The following is a 17,515-nucleotide window of genomic DNA, read 5'->3' as shown; positions in this document are numbered from 1 at the left end:
AGCCTTATGAGGAGACAACTGGCATTTTGGCCCTAACTTTTGTATTGCTCTGACGAACGTTGATTTGACCGAAAGCCTACACGCGACTAGAAGTTTGAAATAGATGACGAATGCATCCATGGGTATAGTTTACCTGTGAAACCAGGTAGACAGGTGCAGATGTAACCCGCCCCCACCTCCTCACATGTCCCCCTGTTCTGACAGGGGTTCAAGAAACACTCATGGAAGACCTGGGGAGAGGAACAGTGTTGTGGTTAGGAGTCATGTTTATGAATATGGAGTGTGAGAATTTCAGGACGAGGAGAGAAATGTATTCGTACACACCATAGTAAATAACCATGACCCGACCTGGGTTCAAATACTTGAAGAAACATAATGAAATACTTTGAGCATTTGCTTGAGTCTGCCTGGAGTGCAACAGGTGGGTGGGGTTTTCAGTTTAGGTTCCTTTCCGTTGGTTTATTAAGGCAAGCTCAAAGGCTGCCACTGCATTTTGACCAAAACTGATCAGATCTCTTGCCAATGATTGGGCAGAGAGATCCGATTTGGGCTGCCTGTGTAAACGCAGCCAAACAGGCACAGAAAGTATTTCAAGTATTTGAAACTCAGGTCAGATCATAACTCATAACCATAGTGCAGTCAAGTCAACCTATCTGCTGTAAACCCTTTAAGGAGTCTCTTGAGGACATGGGTCAGTCTCACCTGGCTACTAGCCTGATAGCCCTGTGAAACCACCACCTCTGGGGCTGATGTCACACTCTCCTCCTTAGGCAGGAAACTAGAGCCAAAACCTGATGGAGAGATGGAGGGAGAGAGGGAGGGAGAGAGAGTGAGAGGGAGAGAAAGAAGAGGAGGAGGGAGGGAAGGAGGGATGAAGGGGGAAAAGGAAGGGAGGAAGGAAAGGCGGAAGGGAGAGAGAGAGAGAGAGAGAGAGAGAGAGAGAGAGAGAGAGAGAGAGAGAGAGAGAGACAGACAGACAGACAGACAGACAGACAGACAGACAGACAGACAGACAGAAAGAAAGAAAGAAAGAAAGAAAGAAAGAAAGAAAGAAAGAAAGAAAGAAAGAAAGAAAGAAAGAAAGAAAGAAAGAAAAGGGAAAGAGAGAGAGACAGAGAAAAAAAGAAAGATAGAGAATCAGAGAAGAAAGGAGAGAGAAAGTTTCCAGTCGCCACCAAACTGGCAGACACTAACAAAGCTCATTTAGTCTGGTTGGCCACATCTACCAGCCACCGTTTGTTCGCACCCTTAAGGCTTTTAATTCCTCGGTTATTTCCATCCAGTAGTCACATGACGAAATCATTTCCATTCTTTCCTGATCCTTTTTGCAAACCCTTTTCCATTCAGTGGCTCAGTCTCAAACAATGATGTATGTCTATGGTCTTAAATTATACCCTGGTACCCATCCAGTGTCATTTTGACCAAAGCCATGTGTCAGTAGTCCTATGGGGGAACACTATAGGGAAACAGGGTGTCATGAAGTACACTATAGTTCAGTTCATACTTTATTGGACATTATTTGGCTGCATATATAAGAAACAGGGTGTGATTTAGTGCACTGCATAGGGAATAGTGTGTGATTTTGTGCACTACATAGGGAGTAGTGTGTGATTTTGTGCACTATATGGGGAATATTGTGGGATTTGAGACTTAGGCAGTGTAGTGTAACAGTAACTCACTGGAGCAGTGCTGTATGGCGGTGGCCCCGGTGACTGTTGTGGTGCCGTAGAATGGGCAGGAGAGGCAATAGGAGCGGCCGTGGTCTGGCTGGTAGTAGTCTCTGGGACAGGCGTAGCAGGGGACCAGCCCTGTGCGAGAGAAATGACCTGCCAAACATGGAACTGGAACGAGAGGGAGGGAGGGCTAGTGTCACTAATGAAAGTATGGAAGTAAGCACAGTAATCACATTTTTATGCTAGGTCGGTGAGTTCAGTCTGAATGTAAATGCAGTCATGTCTGTGTTTCCCCTCCCCTCTGACTCTCTCTCTCTCTCTCTCTCTCTCTCTCTCTCTCTCTCTCTCTCTCTCTCTCTCTCTCTCTCTCTCTCTCTCTCCCTCTCTCTCTCTCTCTCCCTCCCTCCCTCCCTCCCCTCCCTCCCTCCCTCCCTCCCTCCCTCTCCCTCTCTCGCTTTCTCTCCTCCCTCCCTACATCACTCCTTCCCCCTCCATCTTTCTCTCCTCCCTCCCTACATCACTCCTTCCCTACCCCCCCCCCTCTCTCTCTCCTCCCCTCCCTACATTACTCCTTCCTTCCTTCCCTCCCTCCTCCCTCCCTCCCTCCCTCCCTCCCTCCCTCCCTCCCTCCCTCCCTCTCGCTCACCTCCACACTCAGCCATCTCCCTTGCCCCGCTGGTGACGGTGGAGGTCTCATCCGGACAGACCAGACACTCTCTGGATCCCAACCCAGGCTGGTAGTACCCCAGCGGGCACGACTCGCACGTCTCCAGCCCGTTCACAGAGTAACCTCCAGGCTTGCACTGCTCTGAAACACACCCATGGAAACACATACAATATAACATATACTAATAATGAGTTTATTGAGTTTATAACCTTCAATATTATTTAGGAGTAACACCACCTGGTGTTATTACATTCATGAGGAGTAGAGTTGACGATACAGTATTTTAGGACCAGGAGTTTTCCTGGTCAGATCCAGCTAGTTACTGGGACCAGGAGTTTTCTTGGTCAGAGAAAACTAGTTACGGGGACCCAGAGTTTTACTGGGCAGAGCCAACTAGTTACTAGGGCCCAGAGTTTTTCTGGTCAGATCCAACTAGTCACTGGAACCAGGGGTTGTCCTGGTCAGATCCAGCTAGTTACTGGGACCAGGAGTTTTCCGGTTCAGATCCAACTAGTTACCGGGACCCAGAGTTTTTCTGGTCAGTTCACATGGCCCTATGTACAGTATTACCAATGTATGAGTCCACCTGAGTACCTTGTCCGTGTGTTTAACCTCGTCCGCGTGTTTAACCTCGTCCGGGTGTTTAACCTCGTCCGTGTGTTTAACCTCGTCCGCGTGTTTAACCTCGTCCGGGTGTTTAACCTCGTCCGTGTGTTTAACCTTGTCTGTGTGTTTAATCTCGTCCGTGTGTTTAACCTCGTCCGTGTGTTTAACCTCGTCCGGGTGTTTAACCTCGTCCGTGTGTTTAACCTCGTCCGGGTGTTTAACCTCGTCCGGGTGTTTAATCTCGTCCGTGTGTTTAACCTCGTCCGGGTGTTTAACCTCGTCCGTGTGTTTAACCTTGTCCGTGTGTTTAACCTCGTCCGTGTGTTTAACCTCGTCCGTGTGTTTAACCTTGTCCAGGGGATAGTGTTTTACCTTTGCACTCGTCCTGGTTGCGTGCGTGGAGGTAGGCTGTGGAGGATCCATCGGGACAGGTCTTACACTCCATCTGACCCTCCTGATCCTGGTAGGAACCCAGCCAGCAACTCTCACACTCTGCGTACTCCAGGGAGTAGTAGGTCCCCACTGGACACTGGACTAGAACACACAACAACACACATTATAACCACACATATTAACACATTACCACATATAACCACACACAACCAGAGAATAGTTAGTAGGTCCCTACCGGACACTGGACTGGGATATCCAGCAACACATAGGACAGTGTAAGGCCAAACCTTCATTCATTCATCCATCCATTCATTCATTTGTTCATTTGTACACTGTGAACCTGGTGACCATACTGCGTAGACATACTGCACGGTGTGTATCCCACGGCCCACTACTCACCACACATCCTCCCCTTCAGTACAGACCCAGGTCGACAGAACAGAGAGGCCCTCTTGCTCTCCAGGGACTTGGGGTCAGCCACCACGATCATCTCAGACGACACGTGATAGGATGACAGCGGCTGCTTGGCCAGCGTCCGCTTCAAGCGATTGGTCAGCTGCTCCAGGATCCGCAGCAGGCGCTTCTGATTGGCTACCTCCACTGAGTCGTTCCGGGACGAGGGCTGCGGGATGCTTGCTGGGAAAATGGACGCAGCTCAAAGGACGGGACTCAAAACAACAACACAAACAGATTCAAGTGCACAAGTTCATTTTGTTTATGTTGACCGTGCCTCCAGCCTACCTGTGATGTTGAAGAATATCTGTATCTTGTGGTCTCTGGTGGTGATCTTACGGTGCCTTTTGCTGCGGTAGTGGGAGGTTCCCGTCCTGGCACTACCACCCTGCTGCTTGGGGGTTCGTGGGCTGTCCGTAGCGAAGCCCGAGTCGAAGTAGGCATAGTCCTGACCGCTCTGGGGTCCCAAGTTACTGCTCCATCCTCCTGGGCCTTGGAGAAGGAGAGGGTGATGGAGAGGGGTGGGAGAGGGGATGGAGAGGAGAGGGAAGGGAAGGGGAGGGAGAGGGGAGGGAGAGGGAAGGGGAGGAGGAGGGAGGAGAGAGAGGAGAGGGAGAGGGGGAGGGAGAGGGAGGGAGGGGAGAGGAGAGGGAGGAGAGGAGGGAGAGGAGAGGAGAGGAGAGGAGAGAGGAGAGGGAAGGAGAGGTAGAGGGAGGGAGGGAGGGGAGGGGAGGGAGAGGAGAGGGGCGGTAGAGGGGAGGGAGAGGAGAGGGAAGGAGAGGGAGAGGAGAGGGAAGGGGAGGGGAGGGAGAGGAGAGGGAAGGAGGGGGAGAGGGGCGGGAGAGGGGAGGGAGAGGAGAGGGAAGGGGAGGGAGAAGAGAGGGAAGGAGAGGCGGATAGAGAGGGGCGGGAGAGGGGAGGGAGAGGAGAGGGAAGGGAGGGAGAGGAGAGGGGAAGGAAGGGAGAGGAGAGGGGAAGGAAGGGAGAGGAGAAGGAAGGAGAGGGTGATGGAGAGGGGCGGGAGAGGTGAGGGAAGAAGGAGAGGGAGATGGAGAGGGGCGGGGCGGGAGAGGGGAGGGAGAGGAGAGGGAAGGGGAGGGAGAGGAGAGGGAAGGGGAGGGAGAGGGAAGGAGAGGGAGATGGAGAGGGGCGGGAGAGGGGAAGGAGAGGAGAGGGAAGGGGAGGGAGAGGAAGGAAGGGAGAGGGGGTTATGAAGAGCAATGGTTAGGAAATACTGTACATACATCTCAAGGCCCTACTGCTTGTACAGTACATTCTTATAGTTGGGACAATTCCTTTTTACAGATCTAACCAGGGAAGAAGCCTATAACATGGTCACATGATCACGTGGTTAGGTGGTCAGTGAAAACTCCTGGTCCAATAGCATATGAAGGTCTTACCGATGGCGAATCCATTCTCATAGTCGTAGTTGTACTCCAGACAGTGGCCTTGGGATATCACCTCTAACTTGCAGGCAACATCATCGCGACTGCAGATGGTCGGGAGCTATGGATACAATTGCGAGAGAAATTAAACATATACAGTGTGTGTGTGTGTGTGTGTGTGTGTGTGTGTGTGTGTGCGCGTGCGCATGTGTGTGTGAGCGTGTGTGAGCGTGTGTGTGTGCGTGTGTGTGTGTGTGTGTGTGTGTGTGTGTGTGTGTGTGTGTGTGTGTGTGTGTGTGTGTGTGTGTGCGTGTGTGCGTGCGTGTGTGCGTGTGTGTGTGTGTCCTCCTGTGTTCTCACCATGTCTCCTAGTTTAGTGTTGAACTCCCCAGTGAAGAACTTGACCAGATCCAGGTCATCACAGCGAGAGGCTTCGAACAGCATCTCAAAGGGCTTGAAGCCGTGGTTGGCAATACGGTTCACTGAGAGTACGGACAGGACACGCGCGCGCGCACACACACACACACACACACACACACACACACACACACACACACACACACACACACACACACACACACACACACACACACACACAGTCAGAATTTTAATCATGTGTAGTCTGTAGGCACACATAATACTGTAACTGTAACATAAGAGGAGAAAAGAGAAGATGGGACAAAATATGAAAAGAAAATGGATGAAATCTCTGTATCCCAAATGGAACCCATACCCATACCCAGAGCCCAAAGACCAGAGCCCAAAGACCAGAGCACAAAGACCAGAGCCCAAAGACCAGAGCCCAAAGACCAGAGCCCAAAGACCAGAGCACAAAGACCAGAGCACAAAGACCAGAGACAAGGGCCCAAAGACCAGAGCCCAAAGACCAGAGCCCAAAGACCAGAGCCCAAAGACCAGAGCCCAAAGACCAAAGACCAGAGCCCAAAGACCAGAGCACAAAGACCAGAGCCCAAAGACCAGAGCACAAAGGCCAGAGCCCAAAGACCAGAGCACAAAGGCCAGAGCCCAAAGACCAGAGCACAAAGGCCAGAGCCCAAAGACCAGAGCACAAAGTCCAGAGACAAGAGCCCAAAGAGCCCAAAGACCAGAGCCCAAAGACCAGAGCCCAAAGACCAGAGCCCAAAGACCAGAGCCCAAAGACCAAAGACCAGAGCCCAAAGACCAGAGCACAAAGACCAGAGCCCAAAGACCAGAGCCCAAAGACAAAAGACCAAAGACCAGAGCCCAAAGACCAAATACCAAAGACAAGAGCCCAAAGACCAGAGCCCAAAGACCAAAGCCCAAAGACCAGAGACAAGAGCCCAAAGACCATAGACAAGAGCCCAAAGACCAGAGCCCAAAGTAGTACACTACTGTATATAGTGAATAGGGTTCCATTTGGGATGCACCTATGACTAAGGTCACTCACAGGAGCAGTCGGGTCTATCGGGCGAGTGTGGCGGCTCCCACACTCCGTTGTTGGCACAGAAGTAGCTGTGGACAGTCTGCCGTGTGAAGCTGTATCCAGCGTTACAGTACAGAGTACAGTTGACCCCGTCCTCTTCATCAGAACAGGCGAACCCCCCGTTCACTGGCGCAAATGGTTGCTCACAAGTAGACCCTGGGACATAAGAAAGACACACAGGGTTTTATGGGTAGTATAGTTATGGGGCTGGCTTAATTATATTGAATTTAAAATTTAAAAAAGCAAGAATGAACTTGTATTTGTTGCATGGACTCCCTGTCTCTACATTGATGAGTAATGTGGTACAAGAAGAAGTAAGGAAGAACTGTGGATAGCAAAGGAGCAGTACAGTACCAAACAAGTGATTTGAGATCTATCCCTAATCTCCAAATTAAACATTGTGTAACAAAATTCATGTGACATAAAATCATGATTATTTAAATATCCCTTTAATTCCCTCAAGAAGTCCAGAATACAGCAAAGAGACAGAATACAGTAATCCAGTGAACTCTAGTAAACTCTGTTTAACTCTAGTAAACTCTACTTCCTGTTACCTTGTACAGTGATGGTGAGGTCACAGGTGCGATTGTTGCCTGCCTGGTCGGCAGCTGTGTAGCTCACCACCGTCTCTCCCACAGAGAAGAGAGAGCCGGGTGTGTGGGTGGTGGACACACTCAGACGCCCACCTGGGAATGGTACATAAACACAACAACAACAATAACCAACACTTACATACTGTACAGAAGCCAAAATTATATTACAGACCTGTCTATGTGCCAGTTGCTACCTACATATTTGGACTCATAAATTAAAAAAATGAATGTATAAATGCCTCATGAGCTTAGCTCAACTTTCGTACCCCATCAGAACCCAAAATATACGCTTTTGTAAACAAAGTAAATGTAAACAAACACTATATAGCCTCAAAACATGGTTAAAACTCTCATTTTGATATCATGGATGGTTGATCCTTGCATCCATTGCTCTGTCTACTGTATCAATTTGAGAGTGGTTTCATTTCTCCAGCGCCATCCCCAAGGTTTTGAACAAAACAGGGGCGGGGATAATTATTTGTTATTGTTTCAACTGCTACAAACAATGTACTTTCTTATAATTTCTTATCATTTTCTCGGTTGAATGCAACCTTCCCACAATCAAGACCAAAATTATTATCATTATTCTGAGTTACTGATTAGCAGTGTTCAAGGTCTATACAGTATATTTCCCCAAAAGTGAATTGCACTTCTGGGACAGGCCATCAGAGGGCAGTGTTGGGTTGCCAGTTAGTGTATACATAGCAGAATGAGTAACTGTGGGATGAAGTTTCCCCTAAGTACAGATCTAGGATCAGCTTCCCCCCAATCATAACCTTAACCATCAGTGAGGAAAATGTCATACTGACCCAAGATCAACGTCTAGAGGCAACGTCACCCTACTCCAAATGAGTCAGTCTAGTCCTGGTAAACCAGAGAAGTTATAATAAAGCAGGGCATGTTGACACATGAAAACGTCTGGCTGGTGTCTCTCTGGGCATCACATGGCACCAGAATAATAATCATCATCTGGGCAGTCTGGGGGTAATTGCTACCAGCTGGAGGGATGGATAGGTTGGCGAGATAAAGAGAAGAGAGAGAGTTGGAAAGAGGGAGAGAGATAAAGAGAGAGGGAGGGAGAGAGAGAGAGAGATAAAGAGAGAGAGAGAGAGATAAAGAGAGAGAGAGAGAGAGAGAGAGAGAGAGAGAGAGAGAGAGAGAGAGAGAGAGAGAGAGAGAGAGAAGAGGGATCTCCACAAGCTGACCTATTATATTCCTCTCCCATGGACACACACATCGCATTAAATACTTTATTTGAATCCACCAATCAAATGTACAAAAAAAAGCATCCAAACATTTCAAGTGCATCGCACTCGAGGGTACAGAGAGCACCTCCTTCCCCAAACAGCTAGGCTGCCCATGACTGCTGAAACAGAGCAGTACCTAGCCAATTGCTTTGCCCTAGTTGTTGTCAGGCCCGCAATCTGGAGGCCACGCACTGCAAGCCTGCGTACGTGGCCGAGACTACCAAATCAGCCCCACCAGCTTGCACCTCCACCCCGAGGCTGCCCGAGCGTTCCCCGAGGGGCTGGTATTTAAGCAGCTTCGCGGCAAAGGCCTGCTCCATGTGGACGTCCAATGAGCAGCCCACTTCCAAAATGAGCACCTCCCCCTGGCCTCCCCCCACAACAACAATATTTGGTGTATTTATCTGAACTATAATGCATAACATGTGTCACACACACACACACACACACACACACACACACACACACACACACACACACACGCACACGCACACACACGCACACGCACACACACACACACACACACACACACACACACACACACACACACACACACACACACACACACACACACCCTCTCTAACACAGACAGCAGAGAAGAGAGACATTCTCATTCCAGCCAGGCTGACAAGTCTGGCTGAGTGGTGTCCTGGCCGTGTCTCCCCAGCCAGCCAGTCTCTAATTAAATAGAACCCAGGCCGCACCAGGGACAAGTGCGTGTGTGTGAAGCGGGGGGCTGGGGGAGTGTTGGGAATCAGGGCGTGGGCCTGATGGAAAAACAAAAACATGCTGACGTTGGATCAACGTCGCAGTGACGTCGTCGCGCCACCTCAGCTGAAAACCACCATGTGGTTACTTCTGTTTGTTGAAGGCATATCATGTGTGGACCTTGGCAGGAAGGTTAGTGTGTGTGTGTGTACTGTATGTGTCTGAGTATAAGTCTGACTATGTGTGTGCGTTCATGTGTGTATATACCACGTGTCTACGCTATGTGTGTACGCGCACATGTGTGTGTATCTGTCTGTGTGTCTGCGTGTGTAAGCTCCCAGTAGGACAGTGATATAAAGAGAGTGATATACAGATATACAGAGAGTCATGGTGTAGTAATGGTGTAGTACCTGTTCACAGGGCTGATGTTTGGGGAAGTTCTGTCTGTCTGTGAGCTAGCCAGGATGAGATGTCCACAATTAACATCACTCTATGATGTGTGCGTGTGTGTGTGTGTGTTCTCTATGATGCCTTGCTCGACGAACACCTCATTCCAAAATCATAGGTATTAATATGGAGCTGGTCCCCCCTTTTGCTGCTACAACAGCCTCCACTCTTCTGGGAAGGCTTCCCAATAGATGTTGGAACATTGCTGCAGGGACTTGCTTCTATTCAACCACAAGAGCATTAGTGAGGTCGGGCACTGGTGTTGGGCAATTAGGCCTGTCTCGCAATTCATCCCAAATGTGTTCAATTGAGGTCTGGGCTCTGTGCAGGCCAGTCAAGTTCTTCCACACCGATCTCGACAAACCATTTCTGTATGGACCTCGCTTTGTGCACGGGGGCATTGTCATACTGAAACAAGAAAGGGCCTTCCCCACACTGTTGCCACAAAGTTGGAACACAGAATCATCTAGAATGCCATTGTATAATGCAGCGTTAAGATTTCCCTTCATTGAAACTAAGGGGCATAACCCGAACCATGAAAAACAGCCCCAGACCATTATTCCGCCTCCACCAAACATTACAGTTGGCACTATGCATTGGGGCAGGTAGCATCCGCCAAACCCAGATTCGTCCATTGGATTGCCAGATGGTGATGTGTGATTCATCGCTACACGGAACGTATTTCCATTACTCCAATGGCGGCAAATTTACACCACTCCAGCTGACGATTGGCATTGCGCATGGTGACCTTAGGCTTGTGTGCGGCTGCTGGCCATGGAAACCCATTTCATGAAGCTCCCGACGAACAGTTCTTGTGCTGAGTGTTGCAACCGAGGACAGACATTTTTTTTTACGTGCGTTGTGCTTCAGCCCTCGGCAGTCCCGTTCTGTGAGCTTGTGTAGCCTATCACTTCGCAGCTGAGCCGTTGTTACTCCTAGATGTTTCCACTTCACCTTAACAGCACTTACAGTTGACCGGGGCAGCTCGAGCAGGGAATACATTTGACGACTGACTTGTTGGAACAGTGGCATCCTAGGACAGTGCCACATTGAAAGTCACTGAGCTCTTCAGTACGGGCCATTCTACTGCCAATGTTTGTCTATGATTGCATGGCTGTGCGCTCAATTTCTACACCTGTCAGCAACGGGTGTGGCTGAAATAGCCAAATCCACTCATTTGAAGGGGTGTCCTCATACTTTTGGCTATGTAGTGTACCTGTATCTCTCAGATGAATTGAACCGCACCCCTCTTTAATAGCATGGCAATGACATTAACATACTGTCTGTACCACACCCTTGTCTGTCTGTCTGGTTCCCACCATTCCATTGTTACACACACACACACACACACACACACACACACACACACACACACACACACATGCACATACTCAGACACACACACACATTATTTCCCACCGTCTCCTTTTTCCAATCACCTGACGGAAAAGACCCTGTTTAACCATTAGTCCCCTCTGGAGTGAGAGAGAGAGTGAGAGAGAGAGAGAGAGAGAGAGAAACCGAGAAAGAGAGAAAGAGAGAGAGGGAGCGGAAGAGGTGCAGTCTGGGATACCGCATACCTGAGTTGTCGGAAAACTGCGGCACCTCCCAAACGACGGCCGTCTGCATGTCTGTGGCCTGGAAAGTGGGTGGCGACCTGCACCTGTCAATCACAGGGGGCTCCGTATCTAGGAAGGAACACCATCACCGTTGTCAGGGAGGGAACAAAGTTTGACCATGACAACCAAGTATGCACAACACATTTAGAAGAGGTAAGGAAGGACATTTCATGTCCACCTGAATGTTGGATTTTGATTTAGTGTTTAGCATTGTAGCTACGTTAAATTAGAACTACTAACATATTAGCAGTAGTGGTATTCCTAAAATAGGATAACAATAAAATGTAACCCTATGTTAAAGTATGCTACATTATATAGTCTTAGTGGTAGGCGCTGTTTTCAAGGGCACCAGTTAAACATGTGTGTGTAATAAAAAAAAAAACACTGCGTTTCTTCATAATAGCACATGGAAATGTTTACGGCTTACCGCAGTGCTTTTCCCCCTTGAGTTCTGAGGGTATCAAGTGTGTGACACTGGACACCCTTATTTTTCACACGTTGTGCACTTGAGTTTGCTTGGCACCTGTGACTACTGTGTAGACGAGTTATTTAGCCAGACGCTTTTACCCAAAGTGACTTACAGTAGACACGTGTTTAATACGTTATGTGCGGCCCATGAGGGAATCGAACCCACAACTCCGGAGTTTCAAGTACCAACTGAGTCATTGGAAATAGGAACTACCACAAGTATTTCCTGAAAACGTAACCTGATCAGGAAAAACTCTGGCCGCAAATTGAAAGCTACAGTATAACTAGGGCCTGGAGTTTTTCCTTTTCCTGGGTCAGGTCGTGTGGTCAGGAAAAATCAGGGCCACAATCTCAACTACTTGTTTCACATTGGTTTTGTTTTGTTGAGTTGTTTTATGATTGGGATGTGGTTCTAATATGTGGTTGTGATATGTGTTTGTGATCTGATGGTTGGTTGTGATGTGGTTATGAGGTGGATGTGATGTGGTTGTGGTGTGGTTGATTTGTGGTTGTGATCTGACCTCACCAATGACAGTGACAGTGAAGGTACAGTTAGCCTGGTTCCCGGCACGGTCTGTAGCTGCATAGGTGATCCTCTCCTCTCCTATAGGGAACAGCTGGGGAGGGGTGTACACAGGTTTCACCTGGACCAGGACCTAGAGGGCAGAGGTCGGAGGTATTTGATTTTTTATTTGATTTATTAGGATCCCCATTAGCCGACACCAATGGCGACAGCTAGTCCTAATGGGGTCTGACACAAAACTAAAAAGACATTACAGACAAAGGACTTTACAATTTACATAGATTTAAAAACATTAACATTGAGTGTGTGTGTGTGTGTGTGTGCGTCTATCAGTTACACATACAGTACCAGTCAAAAGCTTGGACACACCTACTCATTCAAGGGTTTTTCTTTATTTTTACAATTTTCTACATTGTAGAATAATAGTGAAGACATCAAAACTATGAAAGTACACATATGGAATCATGTAGCAACCAAAAAAGTGTTAAACAAATCAAAATATATTTTAGATTTCAGATTCTTGATGACAGCTTTGCACACTCTTTTGACTGATACTGTACATGCCAGTACATACACACAACAAGTAGGTTACCTGCGGGAGAGGCGTTGTGCCGTGAGGTGTTGCTTTATTTGTTTTTTGAAGCCAGGTTTGCTGTCCGCTTTCGTTATATAAGATGGTTCTGTATAATACTATATCTTTCCTTGAATTTGTTCTGTGAAAAGACCCCTGGTGGCATGCCTGGTGGGGTAAGTGTGTGTGTCAGTGTTGTGTGTAAGCTGACCACGCAAACAATTTAGAATTTCCAACACATTAATGTTTCTTATAAAAACAAGAAGTGAGGCAGGCAGTCTTTCCTTAACTCTTAGCCAAGAGAGACTGGCATGCATAGTATTAATATAAACCCTATGATTACAATGAAGAGCAAGACGTGTCGCTCCCTTCTGGTTCTGCTGCAGCTTAACTAGGCCTTTCTTTGCATCACTTGACCATATGACCGGACAATAATCAAGATAAGATAAAGCTAGAGCATGCAGGACTTGCTTTATGGAGTGTTCTGTCAAAAAAGCTGAGCATCTCTTTATTACGGACAGACCTCTCCCCATCTTTACAACCATTGAATCTATATGTTTTGACCATGACAGTTTACAGTCTAAAGTAACACCAAGCCATTGAGTCTCTTCAACTTGTTCAACAGCCACACCATTTATTACCAGATTCAGGTCTAGAACTTAGGGAATGATTTGTACCAAATACAATGCTCTTAGATTAATAGATGTTCAGGACCAGTTTATTACTGGCCACCCATTCCAAAACAGACTGCAACTCTTTGTTAAGACTTTCAGTGACTTCATTAGCTGTGGTTTCTGATGAGGAGATAGCTGAATCATCAGCATACATAGACACACATGCTTTGTTTAATGCCAGTGGCAGGTCATTGATAAAAATGAAAGAGTAGAGGGCCTAGAGAGCTGCCCTGCGGTACACCACATTTGACATGTTTGACATTAGAGCACCTTCCATTAAAGAAAACCCTCTAAGTTATTTTAGATAGATAGCTCTGAATCTACGATTTGGCAGAGATTCAAAAGCCATAACACATAATTCTTCTCAACAACAGGTTATGATCAATGATATCAAAGGCTGCACTGAAATATAACAGTACAGTTCCCACAATCTTCTTATTATCAATTTCTTTCAACCAATCATCAGTCATTTGTGTCAGTGCAGTACACGTTGAATGCCGTTCTGTACAAGCATGCTGAAAGTCTGTTGTTAATTTGTTTACAGAGAAATAGCATTGTATTTGTTAGGGGTAATTAGGGGTCAGTGGTCAATAGAACACCGTTACCATTCAAGGTCCTAAACGATATCTTAACCGCCATCGATAAGAAACAATACTGTGCAGCCATATTCATTGACCTGGCCAAGGCTTTCGACTCTGTCAATCATCACATCCTCATCGGCAGACTCGATAGCCTTGGTTTCTCAAATGATTGCCTCACCTGGTTCACCAACTACTTCTCTGATAGAGTTCAGTGTGTCAAATCGGAGGACCTGTTGTCCGGGCCTCTGGCAGTCTCTATGGGGGTGCCACAGGGTTCAATTCTTGGGCCAACGCTCTTCTCTGTTTACATCAATGATGTCGCTCTTGCTGCTGGTGAGTCTCTGATCCACCTCTACGCAGACGTCAGCATTCTGTACACTTCTGGCCTTTCTTTGGACACTCTGTTAACAACCCTCCAGATGAGCTTCAATGCCATACAACTCTCCTTCCGTGGCCTCCAACTGCTCTTAAAGGCAAGTAAAACTAAATGCATGCTCTTTAACCGATCGCAGCCTGCACCTGCCCACCCGCCCGTCCAGCATCACTACTCTGAACGGTTCTGACTTAGAATATGTGGACAACTACAAATACCTAGGTGTCTGGTTAGACTGTAAACTCTCCTTCCAGACTCACATCAAACATCTCCAATCCAAAGTTAAATCTAGAATTGGCTTCCTATTTCGCAACAAAGTATCCTTCACTCATGCTGCCAAACATACCCTCGTAAAGCTGACCATCCTACCGATCCTCGACTTCGGCGATGTCATTTACAAAATAGCCTCCAATACCCTACTCAATCAATTGGATGCAGTCTATCACAGTGCCATCCGTTTCGTCACCAAAGACCCATATACTACCCACCACTATGACCTTCTTCCTTTGGCCGCCTCTCCTTCCAGTTCTCTGCTGCCAATGACTGGAACGAACTACAAAAATCTCTGAAACTGGAAACACTTATCTCCCTCACTAGCTTTAAGCACCAGCTGTCAGAGCAGCTCACAGATTACTGCACCTGTACATAGCCCATCTATAATTTAGCCCAAACAACTACCTCTTCCCCTACTGTATTTATTTATTTATTTATTTAGCTCCTTTGTACCTCATTATTTTTATTTCTACTTTGCACATTCTTCCACTGCAAATCTACCATTCCAGTGTTTTACTTGCTATATTGTATTTACTTTGCCACCATGGCCTTTTTTTGCCTTTACCTCCCTTATCTCACCTCATTTGTTCACATCGTATATATACTTATTTTTCTACTGTATTATTGACTGTATGTTTGTTTTACTCTATGTCTAACTCTGTGTTGCTGTATGTGTCGAACTGCTTTGCTTTATCTCGGCCAGGTCGCAATTGTAAATGAGAACTTGTTCTCAACTTGCCTACCTGGTTAAATAAAGGTGAAATAAAAATAATTTATTTTTAAATAAACCCTGACAGGTTTAGTTCCACTACAGTATTCTTCCTTCCTTGGGAGTTTTTCCTTGTTCCTTTACACTGTGCTACTGTTTGCTCTTTGGGGACTGGGTTGATGTTTTTCACCTTGTGACTCTGTGAAAAGCTGTTCACGAAAAAAGATTAAAGGTTAAAGACTTAGATGATGGAAACTCAGAAAAAAAGGAAACAGCCCTTTTTCAGGACCCGGTCTTTCAAAGATCATTCTTAAAAATCCAAATAACACAGATCTTCATTGTAAAGGGTTTAAACACTGTTTCCCACGCTTGTTCAATGAACCATAAACAATTCATGAACATGGTCAGTTTACAATTGGCTCATTCATCCCCCTCCTCTCCCCTGTAACTATTCTCCAGGTCGTTGCTGCAAATGAGAATGTGTTCTCAGTCAACTTACCTGGTAAAATAATGGATAAATAAAAAATAAAAATAAAAATGAAGGAATGGTCGTTAAGACACGAACAGCTTACAAACGGTAGGCAATTAAAGTCACAGTTATGAAAACTTAGGACACTACAGAGGCCTTTCTACTGACTCTGAAAAACACCAAAAGAAAGATGCCAAGGCTCCCTTCTCATCTGCATGAATGTACCTTAGGCATGCTGCAAGAAGGCATGAGGACTGCAGATGTGGCCAGGGCAATAAATTGCTATGTATGTACTGTGAGACGCCTAAAACAGCACTACAGGGAGACAGGATGGACAGCTGATCGTCCTCGCAGTGGCAGACCACTTATAACAACACCTGCACAGGATCGATACATCCGAACATCCCACCTGCGGGACAGGTACAGGATGGCAACAACAACTGCCCGAGTTACACCAGGAACGCACAATCCCTCCATCAGTGCTCAGACTGTCCGCAATAGGCTGAGAGAGGCTGGACTGAGGGCTTGTAGGACTGTTGTAAGGCAGGTCCTCACCAGACATCACCGGCAACAATGTCGTCTATGGGCACAAACCCACTGTCGCTGGACCAGACAGGACTGGCAAAAAGTGCTCTTCACTGACGAGTCGCAGTTTTGTCTCACCAGGGGTGGTGGTCGGATTCGCGTTTATCGTCGAGGGAATGAGCGTTACACTGAGGCCTGTACTCTGGAGCGGGATCGATTTGGAGGTGGTTGGTCCATCATGGTCTGGGGCGGTGTGTCACAGCATCATCGGACTGAGCTTCTTGTCATTGCAGGTCATCCTGACATGACCCTTCAGCATGACAATGCCACCAGCCATATTGCTCGTTCTGTGCTTGATTTCCTGCAAGGAATGTCAATGTTCTGCCATGGCCAGAGAAGAGCCCGGATCTCAATCCCATTGAGCACGTCTGTGACCTGTTGGATCGGAGGGTCAGGGCTAGGACCATTCCCCCCAGAAATGTCAAGGGAACTTGCAGGTGCCTTGATGGAAGAGTGGGGTACCATCTCACAGCAAGAACTGGCAAATCTGGTGCAGTCCATGAGGAGGAGATGCACTACATTACTTAATGCAGCTGGTGGCCACACCAGATACTAACTGTTACTTTTGATTTGGACACCCCCTTTGCTCAGGGACACATTATTCCATTTCTGTTAGTCACATGTCTGTGGAACTTGTTCAGTTTATGTCTCAGTTGTTGATTCTTGTTCTGTTCATACAAATATTTACACATGTTAAGTTTGCTGAAAATAAACGCAGTTGACAGTGAGAGGACGTTTCTTTTTTTTGCTGAGTTTAGATGCAGAAAGCAAACAGCATGGTGGGTAAATGTCCGTAACAACTAAGAGGATTGAAGCGCGAGGCTCCTCTTCTCCCCTGTTTTGGTCCCCTGGCAACCAGGCTGTAACAGTGTGAAGCAACCCCATGCACAGATACAGTGTGTGACAGTGTGAGAGAGAAGTCTTGCATCTCGCTCTTTTCAACATCTGCGGTGCTGCTCGTGGCAACCTTTTGCCTCAGGTCAGGTACGTATGGAAACACTAGCATCCCCTGGAGGAGTAAAGAGACAGGCCT

General features: G+C 47.2%; 1 protein-coding gene across 5 annotated transcripts in view; it reads right to left on the bottom strand.

Moving 5' to 3' along the window:
• svep1 (sushi, von Willebrand factor type A, EGF and pentraxin domain containing 1) overlaps nt 1–17,515 on the bottom strand; it is a 139,517-nt gene that overhangs the window by 41,787 nt on the left and 80,215 nt on the right. For 4 of the 5 annotated variants that reach the window (XM_052459803.1, XM_052459805.1, XM_052459804.1 and 1 more), the window contains 13 exons: nt 12,251–12,380; nt 11,218–11,325; nt 7,197–7,328; nt 6,607–6,798; nt 5,538–5,659; nt 5,193–5,298; nt 4,081–4,284; nt 3,739–3,975; nt 3,319–3,480; nt 2,320–2,481; nt 1,680–1,841; nt 703–791; nt 134–230 (listed from right to left, as the gene is read on the bottom strand). In XM_052459803.1, the coding sequence (XP_052315763.1) occupies nt 134–230; nt 703–791; nt 1,680–1,841; nt 2,320–2,481; nt 3,319–3,480; nt 3,739–3,975; nt 4,081–4,284; nt 5,193–5,298; nt 5,538–5,659; nt 6,607–6,798; nt 7,197–7,328; nt 11,218–11,325; nt 12,251–12,380 (1,903 nt within the window). Of the gene's footprint in view, nt 1–133; nt 231–702; nt 792–1,679; nt 1,842–2,319; nt 2,482–3,318; nt 3,481–3,738; nt 3,976–4,080; nt 4,285–5,192; nt 5,299–5,537; nt 5,660–6,606; nt 6,799–7,196; nt 7,329–11,217; nt 11,326–12,250; nt 12,381–12,839; nt 13,053–17,515 lie in introns of those variants that run through there. The other variant, XM_052459807.1, reaches the window with a different exon arrangement.

Source organism: Oncorhynchus keta, chromosome 13 (assembly GCF_023373465.1).
Source record: "Oncorhynchus keta strain PuntledgeMale-10-30-2019 chromosome 13, Oket_V2, whole genome shotgun sequence".
NCBI lineage: Eukaryota > Metazoa > Chordata > Actinopteri > Salmoniformes > Salmonidae > Oncorhynchus > Oncorhynchus keta.
This window is presented reverse-complemented; position numbering and strand designations above follow the sequence as displayed.